The sequence below is a fragment of the Diadema antillarum genome, unplaced genomic scaffold (assembly GCF_040938485.1).
Source record: "Diadema antillarum isolate AM-2024a unplaced genomic scaffold, OU_Dant_1.0 seq00001265_RagTag, whole genome shotgun sequence".
NCBI classification, from domain to species: domain Eukaryota; kingdom Metazoa; phylum Echinodermata; class Echinoidea; order Diadematoida; family Diadematidae; genus Diadema; species Diadema antillarum.
This window is the reverse complement of record NW_027272047.1, coordinates 766224-789847: the sequence shown is the minus strand read 5'-3', so window position 1 is coordinate 789847 and position 23624 is coordinate 766224. Positions and strand designations below refer to the sequence as shown.

Below are 23624 nucleotides of genomic sequence, written 5' to 3'. Positions count from 1 at the left end.
GGGGACTGCCGTGTTGGCAGAGCAATCCGAGATGGTCCGTGTGGCCGCCGAGTAGCTGCCGTGTTGGTCCGTGTAAGCGCCGTGTAGATGCTCGGCCTTATCCGTGTAGCTGCCGTGATGATACCGTGGGTAGGCCAATTGTCATCACCGCTTGTCGACGCTCCATCCTGCAGGGCGAAACTATCCCGGATCTCGCCGGATCATCATGTAGATCCTTGAGGATCCGTGTTTAAATGACTGGCCAGGGGCTATAGAGGGCGTTGCAGTAACTAAATCTGGGAAGCAAATTACTAGTATTACAGCCATCAGATGGCCTGCAAGCTAGACTACAACGATGGCCGCTGAAAGACCAGAAGTAGAGTCTGCAAGGCTCCAAAGCCGCTTTGTCTGCTTTCCGCTGTGTCCAGGATAGCAGCTAGCTCCCATCCCCTACCTCCCATCTCCTCCATGATGGGCAACCACGTGGTGGTACTACGCCTCCCTCCGCCGGACACCTGTTAGAATGTTTCATCGATACAAGACGGTATACAGTGCGTATCAAAAAAAAAAAAAGAAGAAAAAAATGAAGAATAAGCCCGGTAATCCAACCTTGGAGGGCTACTCTTTTATAATTGTCATAATTGCTATGGAGAGCGCAATGTTGAGTTGTGAGGAAAGGAAAACTCTTCCTCTTTCCATTGGTACCTAATTGTGTTGACAAATGTCACGCATAACTGAGCACGTGAAGTTTAAAGACAATAATGACAATTTGCACTTTTTTCCAAGTTTGTGTGTTATTGTGAAAGAACAATTAATGCATGTCTCACTGCAATGGAAGAGATCTGTTAATGAAAGGGGCCAAATGGGCCAGCCTGTACGAATGCAGGTCTCTATAGTTTTTCGTAACCTGTCATGGTTCATAACCTTTCAACATAGCCACCTGTCCGATAAAGTTGGTCAATCCCACAGAGGCCAACCCAAACAGTCCATTTTTCTCTGTTCATATTCAACACATAGCTCACAGCAACAAACCTTGTCTGGAATATGAAGAGAGAAAAATGGATAATGGTCTAGCCTTTATGAGAAGGACCAAGTTATCGACATTGTGACCATGTTGAAGGTTATGGACCAATGGAAAGAAGAAGAGTTCCCCTTTACTCTCAACCAACATATTGCACTCTCCACAGACGACAATTTTGAAATAGTAGCCCTCCAAAGTTGGATTTTTTTTTGATACGCACTGTACGTACAGTGCACTCCCGTTACATCGAACACGGTTATAACGAAATTCTCGTCACAACAAAGTAAAGATTAAGATAACAAATTATAAAAATCATCAGTATACCCTTATGTGCCTTATACTGTTCAGCTATAACGAAATTTTGGTTAAAAAAAACGGTCCCGAGGATTTCGTTAGATCGGAAGTCGCCTGTATAAGACAGAATGAAACAGAGACAGAGAATTAAGAGAGGGAGAGAGAGAGAGAGAAAGAGCGAAGGGGGGGGGGGGGGCTACCTTTAATAAAATGAAAATATGCAAATGTGGGGTTCCACTTTGCTTATGAGCAGAAAAGGCTCATTTGTATCAACAGGCATTTTTTTTTTTTTTGATTCGCTGAGATAAGCATCTATGATGTAACGATTATTCAAGTAATCCTTATAAACGGTGTTTGGCCGTATCATCCACTTGACAGCAAGAGTGGTATATAGCAATATCAATAGAAAAGATTGTTGATACATTCAATGCAAAATATTATAATACAATGTAGATGCTTTCCTTGGTGATAATCGATGGACCATGTTGGTCACGTGGTCTACTCAAGTTCATCCTTTGTTTTAACATGATTGTTGAATTCCTGTAGATTGTTACGTCGGGCGAGCAAAGGGTTAGATTATTGTCACTTTGAAAACGAAGTGAAGTGCCTACCCAACTGAGAAAAAAAAAAAGAGGTCATAAAACCCATTCTTTTATACTGCATTCTGAAATACCCATAGACCAAATACACAGATCACCAGGTTCCCGTATGGAACAGGTTAATAGTTGTACCCTGCATACACACATAAGTTTAATCCACATTGCCTCATAATAATCTATGCTAGAAACAAGTAAACTAGAAACATAGAGTCCAACCTTGATGTGATGTGAGTACTTGACAATCGAACACTCCCACGTTGGTTGTTCAGAGGCTGACCCTGCCGCTCTCTTCGAAAAGACCCACATGGTGTTAAAGGTAATATTGTCCTCGGATGGGTTGAAAGCTTTGTGAAACAAGGGACCGAAGGAATAACGACTGGTTTTACTAAGATTATCAGATGAAGTTTTACACTTTTTTGACGAGGCCGCGAAGGAAGTAAAGTAAATGCTTGTACGCAAGCAACCGCAGGAACTGCTTAACTTTCTGCCATGTCTGCGTGCTACATTAATTTCTTGTCCATAGTAGTGTCTGTGATATTTGTGCACATTTGTCTTATTGCTAACGAAAGGTTTAAACTCCCCTCCAAAAGACTGGACCAGAGAGGTAAAGTTCTTTGCCTATCGCTGAAGCTACTGGAACTAGAGAATCCAGGATTTAGAGTCCGCGATCTTCATCACTAAGCCACATCGTAACTCCACACCATGCTCATGACTGTGCGTCGCCCGAAACGATTGCCGCTCGGCAAATGATTTCTTCCATAAACATGATAAAAGGGAAAACCCAATCCCAGCATATTACACAAAACAAAACGGATGCACGCCACGAGTCTGACACCCACGAGTCATACAACCAACGAACTCCACACTAGGCCATAAAGGCCCACGAGTCCGACATTGTTAAGGTAAACAAGGCCCAGGAGTAAGACACAAGGCAAAAAAAAAAAAAAAAAAAAAAAAAAAAAACCCGGGACCGACATTTATCGCTACGCAGTGTCGGTCTCGTGGGCCTTGTTTGCCAAGTGTCGGAGTCATGGGCCTTATCAATTTTGCCTATTATAGTGTTGAGCTAATGGGCTGTATGACTCACTCTTGGGCTGTTACTCGTGGACTTATGAATCATGGACCTTTCCTGTGTAGAGCTCGTGGGCCGTATGACTCGTGAGTGTCGGGCTCGTAGGACGACCCCAACAAAATATCCCTCCCCCTAAATTTGTCTGACGGTCTCATGAATATCGAATTAATGTAAACACTCCACCGTGTAATGGAAGTGCATTATGGATATTATACCTGTAAATAATAACGTTTATGGACATAAAGGTGCTAAGAATAAAAAACAAATATGACACACACGAAAAAATCGGTGGGTTTCTTTTTTATTATCTAGGTATATACCAACTTATTTCACTCTAGTCCTGAAATTTGCATATTGGGAGATCCTTGGATTCTTTGGTTCCAACCCATTGTTCTCTGTTCCAAACCTCCGATCGGAGTTTTAAAAGAAAGACTTCTATTAGACTAAGATATTTCATATGTTTTTTTTTTTTTTTTTTTTGCTTTTCGATCTATGCCGAAACAACCCCCTCCCCCTCCCCAACGAAAAAAAAAAAAGAACTCAAAAGAAAGCGTGTCCTCTGAATGAGGTGTATTTGGATTTTGAAACATTCGTGGAGGGATTCGGCTGGTTTCAAATGTTCAAAACCATCCGGATACCCTCAAAACTACTCCCGGATGTGGCCCCGACAAATTTCATTCTGGCCACATTCGGGATGTATTCGGATGGAATTCGGTTGGATTCGGGGAGGCATTCGGGACATTCTGGGCAGATTCGGGCCTATTCGTATCATTAGGGGAGTAACGGCCCGAATCATCTAACCAAATAAACCCGAATATCACGAATAGAGCCGAATCTCTCCAGAATGCCCCGAATACCTGCCCGAATCCATCCTAATCGTTACCCGAATCGAGAGCAAAATACAGGCGAGTGAGCCGAACAGGCCAGAATACGGCCTAATAGCAGCCAAATATAATAGGTCGAATGAGCGGTCAGAATGACCCGAGTAGCCTCACGAATATAGCCAGATTTGCGATTCTGCTCTGATTTGGGACCTATTCGGAAACTAGTCGTCTCTGATTCGGGGAGCTCCCCGAATCAGAGACGAAACTGTTCCTAATCCACCGAATCCATCCGATTCAGGCCATATTCGGACAGAATCGGTACGAATTTATTCTGGAGAATTTGGCTTTGGGGTAAGCCTGGCTTTATCAACCACACCAAATTAATATTAAACAAGCTCGAAAGCCGGGATCAGGCTGGTCCATCACTTTATTTACAGCGAGTGAATCCTATCTATTATGAAAACTATAATGGTCGCAAATTAGGATAAGGACAATTTTTAAAGTAAGCCCATCATCAGAAAATGCAAAATGAAACCATTGCCGTGATATCCCCCTTGTATCATAACAAGGGGTATTCTTGAAATCATAATCAAAATGTCCCTTTTTTGTTATCATTTTGCTTTCTTGTTAAAGCAGCTTTTATTGCAAATATCCCACATTGACACGAATTGAGTGTATTGCGATCAAACTCAATACCATTTGTGCTCATAGACAAAACAGCGCCCTCTACAGTCTCAATCTATGACACTCATTGGAATATGCAAAGGATGTTAATAATATTTACCTCCTTGGAGTTTTGAGCTGAGGTAAGTGACATCCACGATTTTCCAGCCCTGCTGCAGCATGTTCTGCAATTGCGGAAAGACGTCGCTTGCAAGCCCGTAAATTCGGCGGCGTGAGACACGCATCCTCTCGACAGTCGTGTAGGTGACGGGAATTACAAGCGACTGGTAGACGCAAGGACTCGACTGAAGCTCAAACGACTTGTGAAAGACTAGCTGCATCAAAAGATCTGTATCGCAAGATATAAATGGTAAAAATGAAATCATATAGTTCTAAAAAAGGCTCACGTTATATCCAGCACATCCCTAATGTTTTCGTTTCCACCACTTTCAAAACATTGTATTTGTTCCATTTCACTCAACAACAAGCCAGCCAGATACACACATTTTTATAGTATACAATGAATTTATGAAGCAGTGGAAATGGTGATGAATTATTAACTTTACCACTCAGTGGCTATTATGATAGGTGGACGAAGAAGAAGAAAAAAGAACTTTTGCCGTGCGCATTAAAAGAAAAATCAAGGAAATGTTGAAATCTAAAGTTTTCTTCTTTTTAACGTTTTATTTACCTCAGTCGGAACAACACATTAGTAGTGGTATTGCCCATCAATGGCGTAAGACTGATCAGTAACAGACGCACACAAAATCAATGTTATATCTTGGTAAGCAATCTTTAGTTCTGAGTCATGCGCCTTCCGTATGCCATAATGCCATCATCTGTCTTTTTATTTTCATGCGTCACATACATATTATACACGAAAAGAACCGCAATGTAAGTTTGATCAAAATCAATGTATTATTAACATGATTACACTAACTTTATAAACAATTTCTCCAATTTCACTCATTATCAACCTAAACTACAAACATCATACCCATGGCAGGAGAAAGCAAATACCCCTTAAGAGAGTTAAAAGAAAATTTGATTGGATTTGGAGTGAGTTAGATATACAGTAACATTTCAAACATTGTACCGATTGTTTTTACATTTAAAGAACAAAACAAACAAAACCAAAAAAAAAAGAGAGAGAGAGAGAGAGAAACTTGTATGCTCACTTGTGTTCTTGGAGTCTTTAGAGAGTTTATCCTTAGAGTATGAAATGCCTTGAAATGAGACAAGCTCGTATCCGCTGTGCGCCTCTGATTCAATCTGGTATGAACGAAGACAAAGAAGGGTGAATATTGCTCGGTAATATATTCTTTTGTTTTTACAGGGCGAAATATATAGGAATCCAAGTAAATCCACAATTTTTTTTTCTAATTTTGTTTATTTGTTAGTTATCAAAGTATAAGCCTTTCATGTATACGTGTATCAAAATCTTTAAACTAAATTTTCATTTTGCTAGAATGGAATCGAATCGGAGAGGGCTGTTCTATGATTAAGATATCGCCGGAATGGGTAACCAGGCAATAATTTTTTAAACAGGTCTGGAGTAGGAGTTAAAATTGTGGAATTGCTGAATCATGTAATTATCACAAATTCAAGGACCTTCCTGGAAATGTTCCATCTGAATTCCATTAAGTACTTTAAAACATTTTAGTGGCAGAGTACGAACACATACCAAATAAGATTTTATCGTTTTGCATCTATTTCATTGTTTACATCTTAACTTCATTGAGTCATTTTGTGTCGTCTATGTTTTTCATTCGATTTTTGTGTCTCTGCGTGATGCCTATCTAAAATTATTTATCATTTAGCATTTGCAGGTAAATATTTTCACTCGGAAGAAGGCCTATGTGTTTCGTGTACAACAAGGCATATTCTAGAAGTTATGATTACAAATATGCTGTATTTTCTTATTACTTTCTTTTTTTTTAGCAGCTTTAATAACAAATATCTCAGCTTAACCTTATAAAGCCCAAGGGGGGGGGGGGGGCACATTGTGCCCACCCTACCAGATTTTCGTTTGCCACTCCTTCGCCCTTAATCCGATTTCAACCAAATTTGGTGACTTTTCCTAAAATCTTATTGCAAACATTATGATATATAATTTAGCTATATTTGATGTTGCTGGTTACCATGGCAACCATAAACTGACAACCATGTCAATCAGATTTTACATCTTTTTTCTGTTCCCATTTCATTTAACAGCATTACAGTGTATGAAATGGGTGTTTCTTGGCTGAAATTTGTTGAATGAGCAAAATTTGAAGTAATTATGGTCCTGGTCCTTTGTTTTTATGTGACAAATGCATAAAACAATAGATATAATAGAGATAATTGAAAACAATGATATTTTCTAAAGATTGCCCTTATATTTTGAGTTATTTTGATTCCTTCACCCAAGTTATGCCTCTAATATCATTAGTTTATCATATTATTAATGTGCAATCTCAAAATTCCAGTATCATGCAAATATGAAATGTCATAACTATACATGTACCCATCCCAAACATTTCATCTCAGGTCTCATAATGTATCACTATGTTGATATGAATAGCGCCCCCGTGTGGTGACCTTGAGAAATTTCAACCATAACAAATAATAAAACTTTACTTGCTTATCATTTGTGGCAAATATGAAAATGATTGGTGTATAATATGACATACATAATGGGGATAAAGAAACTATACAGAAAAATCAGTGTTTTAGCATATTTCCTATGTATTTCTTTATATTTTGGTAAATAGCGCCCTCCATGGGTGACCTTGTGAAAATTCGAATGTACGGTCATGTAGAGTATGAGTTACTCTACCCAAATGCCAAATATGATGATGATACATCAAATAATAAAAAAGTTATATAGGGGGGGGGGGGGCCACAATGTGCCCCCCCCCCCCCCCCCCTTGGGCCTGTGAGGGGTCAAAATAGCTTGGGCTTAATAGGGTTAACAACAATGAAGTTAGCTCGTTTTGTGACAAAACTCTTCAAAAAGTATAATATGTATCTATATATATAATAGAATGTGTGAGTTAGTGCATGTGTTTGTGCGTGTGTGTGTGTGTGTGTGTGTGTGTGTGTGTGTGTGTGTGTGTAGTCTTAGTTCCAGCTCAGATGAGATATTTGCCTGTCTGGATCTGTTACTCGAATCAAAGAAATCTGGACTATTCTTTGAAAGATCGTCAAATGAATATTGAGTTCAATATTGTATCTTTGAATATTCAAACAAATACTTCGACTCTAAAAAACAAACAAACAAAAAAAGAGACAAAATACAAAAAAAAAAATCCTCGTAATTCCACCAGTAAGAACATGCAGACACAATGTAACACCGAATGAAATGCAAAAAAAAAAAAAAAAATGAACGTTTTACCAATGTGTTGAAGTCGGTGAGGTTGGCGGTTTCACTCGCGTATGTTACATTCTCTCCTACTGGGTGCAAGTCATCTTTGATGCAGATGGAGACTTGTGCAAATTTCACCTGGCCAATTGGAGCTGAAGGACTGCGATTGTGTTTGATTCCAGCGGGACGAGGAGCAGCCGAAGAAGAAGAAAGACATAAAGACACAGACAGACAAACAGACAGACAGACAAACAGACAGAGCGGGAAAGAATAAAGGAGAAATGAAGACAAACGTGATAAAAGCGATAAAAATTCCTCATGAGAGGAAGTTCCTAAACCAAGCGATAATAATTTTATAGTTGCATGCTTTCCCCCTTTTTCTCGTGTGGTCACCGTTTCCTCATTGTAGAACTTGAACAAGCTTCATTTCAATGGGATTACCACAAAGCTGCACCAGGGCCCCGTTTCAAAAAGCTGTTACGCAGGACTTTACGACCGACTGGAATATGAAGTGCCAAAGGGAGTGCATTTTTTTCTTTACGTTTTTATAAAGTACGACTGTATGTCAATATTTCATCTTTACCATGGCAAACAATCCGCTTTCAACTAATCACGTGTGTATGTGTTAACATGTAAGAATAATCATTATCATCTGCAAATTTCGATTTCATTAACAATGATTAGAAAACCCACTTGGCTTGCCATATCTAATTCATTCGTAAAGTTGTGCGTAACTTTACGAACTGCTTTGTGAAACAGGGCCCAGAAATTACTAAATTCCCTTAATCATAATTTCAAGAAATGCTTTGTTAGATATGGGAGATTTCTTTCCGATCACCATGGAATTGTATAACGTGTAGGGGGAATGCACCCTACAAGCGCTATACTTTTTAGCATTCCTCCCCATGCCTCCCCATTGCCTTCCCACTTCCAGCATTTCCGTATAGTTACAACATTTTTGTAAACTTATCTTTTATTATGTATCATGATGAAATCTATAAGTATTCAATTTCTGTGAAATATTTGTATGTTTTTGTTGGAAATAGAAAAATGAAAGAATGAATGGAATAATGTAATGCAAATCTCAAGAGCTTCTATAACAAAGCAACTAAATGACGACTGTCAGAAAACCATTCACATGAAACATAAGTTTGTTTGTTTGTTCGTTTGTTTGTTTGTTTGTTTGTTTCATTTTGGTGTTTTCATTCCATATGATCACAAATTCACGAGATTTTGTACTTCCTCTCCATTCCGAATATAAGCTCTTTGAAACTCTTTTTACCTTTTACTTTTTACTCTGATTAATTCTAATTACGCCCAATAGCAATATTTACAGTATTATAATCTACAGATAAACTTTTACTAGCCTATCGGACTGTTTGTTTTCTGTTACTCTGGCCTGTTTCATAAAGAGTTACGATTGATCTTATGCTTGATGTATTGGACGTAACTCAGTGAATCGAGCATAAGATCAATAGTGATAATAATGATAATAAGGTCTTGTCGAAGGTAGCCTCTTGAGTGTTGCCACTGCTCTACCAGAGCTCCCTACCATTATCATTGTTACCCCAGCGCGGCGTTGCCAGGTACCCATTTATATACACCAATAATATAGATCGAGAGGGACATATTAATCATCTTGTCCAAGGACATAAGCCCTGGGCGGGAATCGAACTCGGGTCCTACGATTGGGAGTCAGGAGTCTTACCCAAATGCCACAGCGCTCGACCCCCCCCCCCCCCCCCCCAACAGAACGTAAGTGTACATCGTAAAGATACTTACGCTTGATTTTAAGTACAGATTTGATAGCATATCGCGCGTAACTTTTTCAGTCGCATCAATCGTAAGATCAATCTTAACAATCTGTGTACCTGAAACAGGCCCTTGGGCATGGGGTGGTAATTTTTTTCCACTTACACAAATGCGCAGAATCGAGGGCCGGTTTGACGAAGAGATATCAATGAAATTATTGTATCATAGCCATGACAGCAACCGCCAAAATAAGTCGTTCATTGCCATGGATTTTCTCTCTGTTCATCGCATTTTCCAATAACCTTAAACGGGCCTCAAGAAGTTTCGCACAACGTGCGCATGCGTGCATCATGACTTACGAGTCTTCTGGTTTAACGAGTATTGCCTGAAAGAAGATGTAGTATCGCCTCTCCATGCCGTACTGCACGTGTAGTTTTTGCTGCAATCCTGGCACCCACTTGAGCACGACCACGCGAAAACCTCTTTGGTATGGATCATTGAAGAGCTCGAAGTAGGGGGTCAGGTCAATCCTTAGATTTCGGCCTGTCAGGGTACAAAATATAAAATCAAAACATGGTTAATTTGTATTTTGTTTTCGTTTGTTTTTGCTTATTCTATTACTCTTTAACCCTAAAACGGCCGGGGGTCGAATCAACCCCCTCGACATTTTCCAAGACTATTCCGCCGCGCGATTTTTTTTTTTTTTTTGACCGCGCCGTTCGCTGACTATACTATCAAGTGTCGCACATGTTATGACACCATTTTATGAAAATCGGCCATACGGTTACGATGCTGCACAACCTTTTATACATGCCTGTCAGACGGAAAATGGCTGAAAAACGTGATTTTCTGTACAAAGTCTATACAAAATGTTAATGGAGTTTCCTCACCATATTAAAAAAGTTATGTTTATCTTCACTTTCATTGGCTGAAATCAATTATTTTTTAGCACAATTATGCTTGAAATAGGTTCTGTCATAAATTTTGCAAAAAAAAAAATATATATATATATATAAACCAAAAGGCCGAACGACAAAGAAATACATAAGAAATCTATTGAATAATACAATACATAAGAAGTTAATTTTGATGCCAGATTTTTTTTTCAAATACATTGCTAAGAATGCTGCAAAGAATATTATCACCAAAATTAGGATTCTAGGAGCTTTATTGTCTATTTTGGAGCAAGATGTTTGATTATGCATAGTTAAGCATCATTAATTGATATAATGAAAATTTCCATTTCTTGTTTTACAGTTTGGTAGATTACTCCACTACAGGTAATGTATGTGCCAATTTTCATGGCGATTGCTGGATAGACGGCCGAAATCTCGGGGGGGGGGGGGGGGGCGAGTCAACCCTCCCCCAGCCATTTGACAGAACAGCCCAAAAAGCCCGGCCTGGCTAGGATTAATGAATGCTTGATTTCAAATTATTTTACTTTGTCCCGATTAATTGATCTGCAGCGTTTTTTATTGTTATGTCATTGTTCCCGTGCCTCTCCCTAACAAGACATTGTTTAAATCAGGGTGTTCAAACCATCCATCAAAATCATTACTCAAACTCTTGTAAGCCTTTTGTAAGCCTTTGCTGCAGTATAAATGGGATTGAACAAATTAATCCTTGCGCATTCCTCAAGGTTTTGTGACAGTGAAAGACTACGAATGAAGAATTCTAGACTAAGAAGCTATTCTAAAATGAGTAAAAAACTACATTCTTCACCCATTCGTGTGATTCCTATGGCTTTGATGCCAATGATGTCATACTGAAGGCGCGTTCCCTTATACGGTACCGCGTCGACTGGCAGGGCGGAGTGCTCCCCGACTGTTACGGCGCTCGAGCTACCACTGGCACCCATTTCTGTCCGTCACAGGCTGTGCTCTGGTTAGAGGCCTATAGAAAAGGAAAATGGTCAATAAAGTCTTGTACAACCACAGGAACTAAACCATAAAGGATTGGCATAGTTTTCGTTGAGATTGGACTTCAGCAGATTTCGAACTTCTTGGTGTGATAATGAGAAAGTTCTTATGAAATATGAAAGAACGTACAATTCTACGAGGAATTCAAAGTTTATTTGATCAATTATTGATTGGAAATTGGTTTTGATACGGCCGAGATGTCCAGAAACAAGGAGATCCTGATATAAGATGGGCCCCACCTTTTATTATAGCATCGCTTTGTTTTAATAGTTAAATTCTGTCATTGGATATGTCAGCCATTTCTAAATTTGTTTTCATCAAATAAACGTTGTATCTCTCAGAATTTTATACTCTTTTATATTTCATGAGTGGTTCCTAACTAACTCTCAAAAAGATAAAATCTGAATCCCCAATCTCAACAAAAATTATATCATCCCTTTAATACAGAGTGAGTGCACACAAACCGTGTTCAAGTTGATAAAGATAGAATTAGACCACAAAAAAAATGGTAGACATTTCATCCTAACACAATCCCTTAATCAAAAAGGTCCTGGACTTTTAGAGGTTTCCATTATGTCTTCAAGAATCAGTAAAATTAACCGCTACTACGCTGCAAAAAAATCCGGTTTAAATATGAAACACCGAGCTGGTGTTAAATTTCCGGTGCTCATTTATGGTGTTAGATTAACACCTCCGGGTGTCATTGCAAAATATAAAAAAATTGTGTTTTTTGATAGTTTCTTCGTTACTACTGTTCTTCCTGTTGATTTTGAATTTCAACAAGGCGATCAAGATTTTCCGATAAGTACTCGATTTTTTGGAAAAAAAAGAAAAGGTGTGAACAGGTCATTTACACCAAAGTAACACCAGTAGGTGTGGTCTCCTATTGAAGCTGGGCGGATGTTATACCATTGACATTAACACCAGCAATATCAAATCAACACCATGCGGTGTCACTGTTGAATTAACACCAGCGCAGTGTAAAAAATCACCAGCTACAGTGTCAAATTAACACCACGAAGTGTAGCTAAACACTTTTCAACACCATCAAAAGATACTTTCTACACCTGTGCGTGTGGTCTTCTATAAATCGATGTTACATTTAAAGGGATGGTACAGTATTGGCGGAGGAGAGGATTAGGCTTTTAACTTTTTGTAAGATGCCACGAAACCACTTATGGAATAGTACAGAGCATTGACTTCTATGCCGAATTCAACGTTCATTAATATGATGGAAATCTGTTTGGAATGACTGAGACATCCAAAAAGAAAGTAAACTAAATAGGTCCCACCTTTTATTAGGATTGCTCTATTTTGGGTATCTCGGCCATTTCAAAACCAATTTTCATCAAATAAACGTTGAATTCTTCTTGGAATTCCATGCTCTATAATATTTCATAAGAGTTTTCTCATCATCTCACCCAAAAATGTTACAAAAATGAAGTTAGGGCTACACCAGAACTGTACGTTCCCTTCAACACCCAAGGTGTCAAATCTAACACCGATGTTTTGCAGTGCTTATACGTTTTCAAATATTGGAGGACGCGATGATGCCAACAACAATGTCTACCACTGAGCTGTTGAGATATTATACGTTGCCCTCTTGACACAATATAGCAACAAGAACAGGATGTATCCATGCAGTTTATCAAATTCTATGGTCTTGCAGTATAGCCAAGCAACGATGCTCTCTTTCAGGGGAAAGGGGTTGGGGTTCCTATAATTTAAAGAGCAAAAACATGTTTTTATACGTACACTCTTAAAACATCCGAGTCAGGACTGACCCGGAACTGGGTCCGTTGGGGTCACACACCGTTCCGAGTCAGAAATGACACGGAATGGGGTCAGATATGACCCATTCAGAGTGCATGAATTGGGTCAAGGTGACCCCATTCGGGGTCTTCATGGCCAAATTTCAAGTCATTTTGACCCGGAACGGTGTGTGACCTCAACGGACCCAGTTCCGGGTCAGTTCTGACTCGGATGCTTTAAGAGTGTATAATAATCATTATACACAATTTGATAAAGGCCCTACCTATCAAGGGGAGTATTGTGATGTGATAATTTTTCTTTTTTCTCTCTCTCTCTCTCTCTTCAAGTTGGAATGTATTCGAGAAAAAAAAAAACAAATAAAACCCCAAAAGCAAAAGTTAAATTCCCAAAACTTTGTTACCTTATCAGGCTCGATTTAATGAAGCTGTATTTGTGTTTGTTGTTATTTTTTTCTGTTTGTTTGGTTTTCTGCCTTCTGAAGACGGCCAAAATATGACATGGAACTGCATAATTTGTAAGTGAAATGAAGGCATATTATGTTAAAAAATATTATATAACAAACTAAAAAAGCAGTAATGTTAGCATAAAAAAGTAGTGCATTGACTGGGATTTCAACACTTTGCATTTTTAATGGAATGTGAAAGTATTCTGTTAAATACGTATTGTGATTTGATGTAGAAAATATTTTTGTGTAATTCGATCAAAAAAGGGATATCATTATACACTATATATGCTATGCTAGTAGGTTGCTGACAAATTTGTAAGAGCAGGATGCTGTATCATTGTTAAATTTCCAAATTGGCATGTTAAAAAAACTATTATTTGCATAGAAACTTTTCTAATAAATTCTCCAATTCTCCCATTTTCCTTTCACGGATATTACGATAGACCTCTTATAGTTTGTTTCGCGTCAACTTCAACGCGGAGGAGTCACTCTGAGTGCATCCAAAACAATGCGACGCCTTTAAACCTGTTGGATTACCAGCTAAACAGCTAAGCATTGCATCACTTACCATATCCTTATATCAATTACTGTCATTTTACTTATGATAATGAAACCCTGTGCCACGCACAGACCCCCTAAAAGAAACAAAAATGACACATAAATTATGCTCGCTTTATTTGGAAGTAAGTCTAAAATGATTATTTCTTTCAATTGCACTGCGCAACTTAGCTGATGCTATTGGAATTTATGGTTTTGGCATCTTCTGGATCGGGGTATATGTGACCCTGCACCACAAAACAAACAAAAAGTCGCCAGACATGGATTTTTAGTTAAGGGCAGATTCTGAAAGAGAAGACTCTAAGCTTTAAAATGATGTATAACTCAATTCAATTGGATTCTCTTAACCTATAAAAATACTGGAAAGAAAGCACACACTCTGGAAAGTGTGAACTGAGAAAAGAGGCTCTGAAGTTCAGGGTCTATTCAAGTGCTTAATCTTTGCTAAGCCGTGCTACCTGTGCCATGAATGGGACAAATATATCCGATTTTTCTAAGTTTTATAGCTTAGTTTCCTTATTTTAGAAGCACGCAGTGAAGTATTATAGTTTTGTTCGAAACAGTTTTGTTAACCCGTTAGTATAGGCCTTATATATTTATTTTACATGGCTCTTTGACATATTATAAATCATGAATTTGATTATAATGCTGTAGGACCTTTATGAATACGACAACTTAATTGTACGTTATATAGTCCCTTGACTTAGTGCCCTTATTCACTTCACACTTAAGAGGTGTTTATTCATGAATTTATTATTTTTTTTTTTTTTTTACTGCATGTGAACTTTAAGTACAGGTCGATTTTAGTGGGAGAGTCCACGGATTCTTCAGTTTTGTGGCCAAGGCCTTATACCTTTCCTGGATACCTTTCTTACTTCATTTCGGTTTTGATTTTGTTTTTTCTCTTGTTTTAATTAATTTTCGTGTTTTTTTTTTTTTTTTTTTGGGGGGGGGGGACTTTTTTTACACCCGATTATTAGTTCGCTTGGCTTGATATGTGTAGGATTATGATACAGAAAGAAAGCATGAATGGAGCGCGTTTTCACAATAGACATCACAAAATCCCCTCCTAACCCCAGAAATTAGGCTGATGACAGCACTCTTTTTCAAAGATTTACTGTTTTCAACACTGATGTTATGATGGTCGCGTGACTACACAAGTGGGTGGAATTGTGATCTTATACAGAACCAGTGTTCCATACAATATTACAGTTCATAGCAAACTCAGCTCGTCGCGGGTCTATGGTCAGTGTCACGCAGCTGTGCAGGACTTCACAACTACATTAAATGTACTAATGGATACCAGGGAGGTTGACCTTTCCGACGTACAGCAATAGCATTTAAAGGGCGAAGGCGAACCGGAGACGAATGAAAGATCTCAAGGTTGGTGTATACATCAATGTCTTCTGTTTGCGTGGTCTTCGAGCTAGACCGAATCATTACTCAGTATAATGTGACCGAGCATCACAAAACGAACAAAATGTCGCACACAATGATTTTGTGTGAGACCTGAAAACAGGTGAAATGGGTCAACCTGACCAATCTTGAGTTTTTCATATTGTCTGAAAGAAAAAAAAGTCTTTTTTTCTACATTATATCAAAGTTTGGAATCATGAAACAAACAGGAACTTGTGTTTTCAGCAGTTTTTCTCGAGCACTTTGTGGTGGAAAAGTGTGATTATATAGGTGTTTCTCAAAGAACCCTCTTCTCATTTCTCAAAAACCATGTCCATACTCTTCACTTTCAACTCCAATAACTTTGGAAAGAATGAGGCTACTGCATTGAAAATTGGCATTAATCATCTACAAAATGTGTTAATTCAGCATCCCTAATTTCAGCTTAATCTGATAATTCCTTCATTGTTGTTGCTCCGGTGGTCAACATCCTGTTTTTTGTTCCATTAATCCCATACCTACCATGGATTGGTAAAGATTAAGCGCTTGAATACACCCAGAATACTTCAGAGCCACTTTTCTCAGTTCACACTTTCCAGAGAGTGTCCTTTCTTTCCAGTATTTAGATAGGTAAGGAGAGTCCATTTGTATTGAGTTATACATCATTTTAAAACTTAGAGTCTGTTCTTTCAGAATAATGTTCTTAACTAAAAATCCATGTGTGGCGACTCTTTGTTGGTTATGGATGCGGCAGGGTCACATACACCCACCACGCGGCTGTGTAGCTGTATGACTGACCTTTGTTGTGCCATGGTCCGCAAGAGTACGAGGTACGTTTTGGGTGTTCAACAATGACGGCGTATGCTCTATAAATTGTTCTTCGAGTGTGAAAAGAATCGTGCGTGAGCGTATAGGACTAAAGGGACTGATTGCACCATTGGAAGAACTCAACTACACAATACAGAACCGACAAAAACGTCACACGCCCATCCATAGCTGCAAATATTGGTAAGTAAGTGCATGTAACACCTATTGGCGTGAATTCACGAAAATGGTACAATCTTAATTTGTCCATGGTTTAAGCCATGCGTGGACAAAGATTGTACCACCTTCGTGAATTCGGGCCATTGTTTTGGCATCAACATCAATCGCAACGTCCTTCATTTATTATTGTAGTATTTGTTAGACAGAAAGATCCGTCTATCCGGAGGAGTCTTATATCATTTTGACGTTATTATCGCTCTCCTCCGTATAGACACCCATAGGAGGGGCTTCCGTGAAGCCATGGCGGACGCAATGTAGTCTCCGCGGAACATATCCCCGACGACCCACGACCAGATACAGGCCGATCTTTCGGTCAAAGTATAGGTTTTCCCGGTCAATTTCATACTTTTGTCATTCAAGTTCCTATTCCGAGCATTCGATTTCACGCATTCCACGCTCGCAGCACTGAATCAGCAATCAAATTCAAAATCCGGTCATTCGAATTCACTATCCGAGCATTCAAATTCACTGTCGGAGCATTCAAATTCACTATCGGAGCATTCAAATTCACTATCACAACATTCAAATTCACCATTGGAGCATTCAAATTTAAGAGAGGAGCACGCATTTCATCAATGAGCAGTCCAATTCATGTCAAGCTGGCGACGGAATCTCGTCGGTCATTCAAATTCGTAAATAGGCAACCATGTTCCAAATAACTGCATTCAATTTAAAAGAAGTCCTGAATTTAGTTAGTTTGGGGTCGTGTGTGCATCTGTTTCTCATTTGGCTTTGAATATACATATCGGGATTAATAATGATTATTCACTTTGCAGTAGAGGTCAACCTGTTCATTGACAATTTTGAACTCGCGCTTAGCAAATAGGAATATACAGGCACATGTCCCTCGGATTGGACATAAAATGGAGGTCCCATGTGTAAGAGAGTCACAACCCATGCACGTAAGAGATCCCACTTCATTTATTCATCGCAAAGAGCAGAACATCAAACTGAACCCATAATATGGAAGACCAGCTTTTGCACCTGAGTATGGGTTATCCAGCCATCTTGTTTGATGGAAAACGAAACAAACAAACAAAAATTAGGCACTGTATAGGCCTACAGACGAGCTTGATACGGAGGGTTGGTTGACACTTTCGAGGAAAAAACAAACAATTTCGACTATATTGAAACTGATACTTTAACATCTTATACGCGTGTTGTTTGTTGTGTATTGCTCTTTTATTGATTTACTTTTGCGGGACTATGTGAGATCATTGTGTGTCAGTTTGTCTTAAAATTGATGAATTGTCATTATCATGATTATGTGGTTGGTGTTGGGGCGTTGTCAGCACGCAGTATCACCAAGAAATATGATTACTAGTCGTTGTGTTGTTTGGATGCACTGCTGATTGGACATTGCAATTTGAAATTTATTGAGATGAAAAACAAAGAATACAGGGACAGAGAGCAATGTAGAACCTGTAATCAACCATAATTACACTATATGCAAGCCAACATTGGTTTTGTTGGCCCTTTTCCCTTTCTAAAAGTCTACTCCATTTTCCTCGTTAAATTGATTGCACGAAGTAGGAACTTGAATGCCTAAAAATGAATTTGAACGCTCCAAACAAGCTCATTGGGACTATCATGTGACTATCGCATGAATTTGAATGCACGAGTAGGAAAGTCGGTGCTCTCACTTTGAAATTGAATGCCCAATCGTGAATTTGATTTCACGAAAACGAAATAGAACGCCCATAAATGAAATTGATCGCTCGGATTCTGAATTTGAATGCCCGAATATTTTCGCGTGCGTGCGCTGCGTGAATTTGAATGCACATTAATGAATTTGAGTGACAAAAGTATGAAATTGACCGGGAAAACCTGTATTATTTTGCATGCTCTACTGGACCAAAAACACGAGCCAAACCTGCTCAACCCCATGCGGCAGTTACGTGGAGTGCCAATGCATGCATGATTGGTCTATTATAAATCTTACATAATCTACGTAGAAAATTCAGAGGGTTTTTTTTTCTTTCCTTTTGTATTGAAGTAGACGTTACAATTAATCGAGAACGGGCTGACCGTTATACAAACCTATATAGGCCTATACCAGACAGTTAACGATAACCCCGCGGGGCTTATCATTGCTTTGAAACATTTTCATCACTATACTCACGATATCAGTCAGTTGTGTATACAGTATACGTGCATACACTGCCCTACTTTGGCAAAAGGAAACAAGTGACATCGAGTACAAATGCTACAAATGAAGAAAATATGTTTTTGGGTAGGCCCGTCAACATGGACATTTGTGAAGACAAATAATATCGGTATTAGTGCAAGTCATAATATGGTGATGCATTTATGATAAATCGAAGAATTTCAATATTCCCATAGAAACTCATTAATATGTAACTTGCTTCCTTTTGCCAAAGTATTACAGATTTGTAGTAAACATGAAAAATCTGGCAAAAGGAAGCATGTGACAATCATATCATGAGTATGTTACTTGCTTCTTTTTGCCAAAGTATTATAGATTTGTAGCAAACATAAGAAAATTGGCAAAAGGAAGCAAGTGACAATCATATCATGAGGACATGGGCGTCACCAGGGGGGGGGGGGTGCGCTGGGTGCGAACGCACTCCCCTTCAGAACCTAAAAACAAAACAAACAAACAAACAAACAAACGACCTCAACGCCGGACGCTAAATAATTGTTCTTTTTTCATTTTTCTTCTATTTTTTTTTATATTTTGCACCAGGAGGAAAAAAGCAAACAAACAAACAAACAAACAAACAAACAAACAAACAATCGCACCCCGGCTCTGGCAGCACTGATGCTATACGTACAGTGTTTACTATAATATTGACCGTACTGTATACGTGAGGTATATTTCATTCATTGTGCAACGGATGATCAATTCAGAAAATGCAAAAGCTCCGTCGCATGGGAGGGAGATACCCCGCCCACACCCTCCTCCCCCGTTATAGGTCTCCAATCAGTGGCGTAACTGGGGGAGGGGGGGGGGGCACGTGCCCCCCCCCCCCCCATCCGCTGGTACCAAAAAGAAAAATATGAAAATGGTAATTCAAGGATTAGTAAACTGCTTTTGAAATTGACATGAAAGGGTGAGCAAGAAATTATTTTTTCTCTCTAAGATTTCTTTTAACAATAATTAAAGAGGCATCAATAGTGTGAAACATTGTTCAAAAAGCCCGGAGCCGACAAAAGATTGTGATTCAGCGTGATTCCTGGTTGGCATTCTGAATGATAAGGAGGATGGAGCAGTGTACTCAGAACATCCGAACGGCAAAGAGTCGCTGCAATGTTGCGCAATGTGATGTAGAATCTACACCTCTGTACCTTACACTTCGTTATATCAAAGCTAGATCACTGAGTGCTGATTTACAGACAATAGTCTATATCAAAATGCCTTGCATTGCCAATAATAAGACTTGACCTGGGGTATTTTCCAACATTTCTATGTATAAAACACACCCACACAAACAATTAGGGGATGCTCTAAAGTGCAGATTTTGGACATCCTTCCCCCGCTTGGTCACTTCGACACCCCTCGCTGGTCAGAACCTCCCCCAATCATGAACATAAACCGACATCCTTGACTACCAGTGGCGCACCGCCCCCCCTTAATTTCCAAAGCGGAAAAAACAAAGCTACAAACGGCAGTTTTTGGACTGTATAAAATGTCAAAATTTTAGCGTATTTAATCGCTATGTCATTCTCGTGATGTTGCTGCCAATATTAAATTGCCAGCAGTTGCACCCGGTGCGCCCCCCCCCCCCCTCCTTAATTTCCAAAGCGAAAAGGAATAGCTACAAACGGCAGTTTTTAGACTGTAAAATGTCAACATTTTCAAGCTCGCTCGCTCCGCTCGCTCGCATTTTACTCAATTCAAACTTTATTTCTTTTTTCGAAAAGAACATAAACATTTCACTTTCTGTGGTAACATAGAATAAGGTTGCATAATCAAAACAAAGTAAATTGAGAAAACATAATTGTGGAACCTTGGGGTAACAAAAACGTTGCAAGGAAAATTGATTGACTGAAGTGATACAGACGATATAATCGTTATGCCATTCTCCTGATGTTGGTGTCAGTACTTGCCAGCAGTTGCGCCGATGCGCCCCCCCCCCCCCTTAATTTCGAAATCGAAAAATATAGGTACAAACGGCAGTTTTTTAGACTGTGTCAAAATTTTCAAGCTCACTCGTTCCGCTTGCTCGCATTTAATTGTTATGCCATTCTCCTGATGTTACTGACAGTAATTGCCAGCAGTTGCGCCCTGTGCCCCCCCCCTAATTTCCAAAGCGAACGGAGATATAGCTAGAAACGGAATTTTTTTTTGACAGTAAAATGTCAAATTTTTCAAGGTCGCTCGCTCCGCTCGCTCGCATTTAATCGTTATCCCATTCTCCTGATATTGTTGCCAGTAACTGCTAGCAGTTGCTCCCGGTGCGCCCTGCCTAATTTCCACAGCGAAAAAATATAGCTACAAACAGTAATTTTTTTTGCCTGTAAAATGTCAAAATATTCAAGCTCGCTCGCATCTAATCGCTTAGCCATTCTCCTGATGTTACTGCCAGTAATTGCCAGCAGTTGCGCCCGATGCGCCCCCCCCCCCTTTACTTTCAAAGCGAAAAAATATAGCTAAAAACGACATTTTTAGTTTACTGTAAAGTGCCAAAATTTTCGAGCTCGCTCGCTTCGCTCGCTCGCATTTTACCGTTGTGCCATTCTCCTGACGCTGCTGCCAGTAATTGCCAACAGTTGCGACCGGTGCGCCACACCCCCCCCCCCCTTTAATCTCCAAAGCGAAAAGATAGACCTAAAAACGGCAGTTTTGGGACTGTAAAATGTCAAAATTTTCAAGTTCGCTCATTCCGCTCGCTCGCATTTAATCGTTATGCCATTATCCTCATGTTGCTGCCATGTATACAGTAATTGCCAGCAGTTGCGCCCGGTGCACCCCTCCCCCCCCCCCCTGCATTTCCAAAGCGAAAAAATATAGGCCTAGCTACAAACCGCAGTTTGGGATTGTAGAAAATAAAAATTGTCAAGCTCGCTCGCTCCGTTCGCTCGCATGTAATTGTTATGCAATTCTCCTTTTTTTTTTCTTTGCACAAAAAGTCCCTCCGTTGGAGGGGTATCCCCCTCCTATATACACACTCTCCCGCTCGGTGGCTTCGCTCCCTCGCCGAGGATCTCACACCACACCGTCACATAAAATGTACCCCCGTAATAGTCCTTCACAGCATATTTATTTTTACTATGCTCTATAAGCGCGACTTTTACACTCTTGTTTTTACAAAGAGTTCCTATACACCGTGGGAGAGGGTATCCCCCTCCCACATTTATTTTTACTATGCTCTATAAGCGCGACTTTTACACTCTTGTTTTTACAAAGAGTTCCTATACACCGTGGGAGAGGGTATCCCCCTCCCACACCCTCCGCAGTGAAGGAGCGGAATAGATCATCGCCGAGGATCTCACACCGTCACATAATGTATCCCCGTATAGTCCTTCGTAGCGAAAGATTCGTGTATGTATAAAATCACATGTATTATGTAAACTATATGAGTATGTGTAAATGTACATGATGACACAGGAGCCAATAAATCAATTAAAAAAAAAAAAACAATCTCACAGTTTACATTCACTGTCAAAACGCACCCCCCCCCCTCCTTGAAAAAAAAAGCTGGTGACGCCCCTGTGAGGATGTTTCTTGCTCCCTTTTGCCAAAGTATTTTATATTGTGTGGAAATATAAATGATATGGCAAAGGGAAGCAAGTTACAATTTTTTAATGTAACTTTGTGCACTTGCTTCCTTTTGCCACCCGAATATGTCAGAAATGGACGAAAATTGTAACTTTTGGATTTTTCAGTTTTGTTAAAAATAGAGCATGCCTCAAATATGCCAAATCAATAAAGAAATCAATTTCCATAAAAATGTCACTTACTTCCTTTTGCCAAAGTAAGGCAGTACAGGCGCGCGACTGCCACTGTGTGTATACAGCAGATGGCAAGCGCGGGTGAAGCGACCGTTGCAGATCTCACTCCATATTCCTAGTGTCAGATTGGAGCGATATAGATTATGTATACCACATAAATCAGTAGATCAAGCTTACCGGTGAAATCGTAGATTTAATTCTTTTTTTTTTTCTACTTCACGAAGTGCTGCGTCATTTCCTTGAAATATCACGATAAGCCCTGTATCGCGTCCAGTCTTTTCACTAATCCCGATGTCACCTAAGAGCAGAAATCTATGGATCAATGAGCATGGCCATATCGGTACATTGTTTTGATAGCAAAGCAGCGTGTTCTCTTCCGTATCCTCGGCTGTGTAGAGTGTTCACGCACCCGGCCACTCCGGCTTCTATACAATAATGTTGAGCCACCGACCGTGACATTGATATCTCCTTTGTTGTATTTGCCGACCGAGTGTATATTTGCACAGAATCTGTTGCCATATTTGGTGGCGAAACTACTGCTGCTCACTGCAGTAAACTGCTGGGTGCTGAAAGTCTATATTCACATAGCAATAAAGCTAGCAGCTCCACATCCACTATACGCCTGTTTAGCTTTATTGTCATTGTATTCAAACATAGAGACCTAGTGTTGTTGAGTAAATAATAATTATATTATGAAACCGTGTGGGCCTACATGTCTCCCACTTTTTATTTAAAAAAGAAGAAGATTGTATAATAATACACATGCATAAGATATATCTATGTCTTTCTCCTTGGCACATGTGACCGCTGTAGTACATACACTGAACGCACATGCGAAAATTTATTCATTTATTCTTTTTTGTCATTGTTGAACAAAGTGTTGCCATGGTATCAGTATGTTTTGGATGAGGATTATACAAAAATTTTGGTTTGGCTGACTCTCTCAGTTTTTTGAGTATTTGGTTTCGGATTTGATATGTGTGATCATTATATTACTTTGATGTGAAAGATTTGATTTTTTTTT

At 39.4% G+C, this 23624-nt stretch overlaps 1 protein-coding gene across 1 annotated transcript in view; it reads right to left on the bottom strand.

The window, feature by feature from the left end:
- Window positions 1-326: 326 nt before the first annotated feature.
- LOC139745419 (uncharacterized) overlaps window positions 327-23624 on the bottom strand; it is a 49144-nt gene continuing 25846 nt past the window's right edge. Inside the window, exons 2-8 of the mRNA XM_071655810.1 lie at window positions 11273-11443; window positions 9910-10093; window positions 7829-7958; window positions 5631-5724; window positions 4574-4801; window positions 2110-2237; window positions 327-494 (exon numbers count right to left, since the gene is read on the bottom strand). Coding sequence (XP_071511911.1) covers window positions 327-494; window positions 2110-2237; window positions 4574-4801; window positions 5631-5724; window positions 7829-7958; window positions 9910-10093; window positions 11273-11408 — 1068 coding nt within the window. The 5' untranslated portion in view covers window positions 11409-11443. The remainder of the gene's footprint in view (window positions 495-2109; window positions 2238-4573; window positions 4802-5630; window positions 5725-7828; window positions 7959-9909; window positions 10094-11272; window positions 11444-23624) is intronic.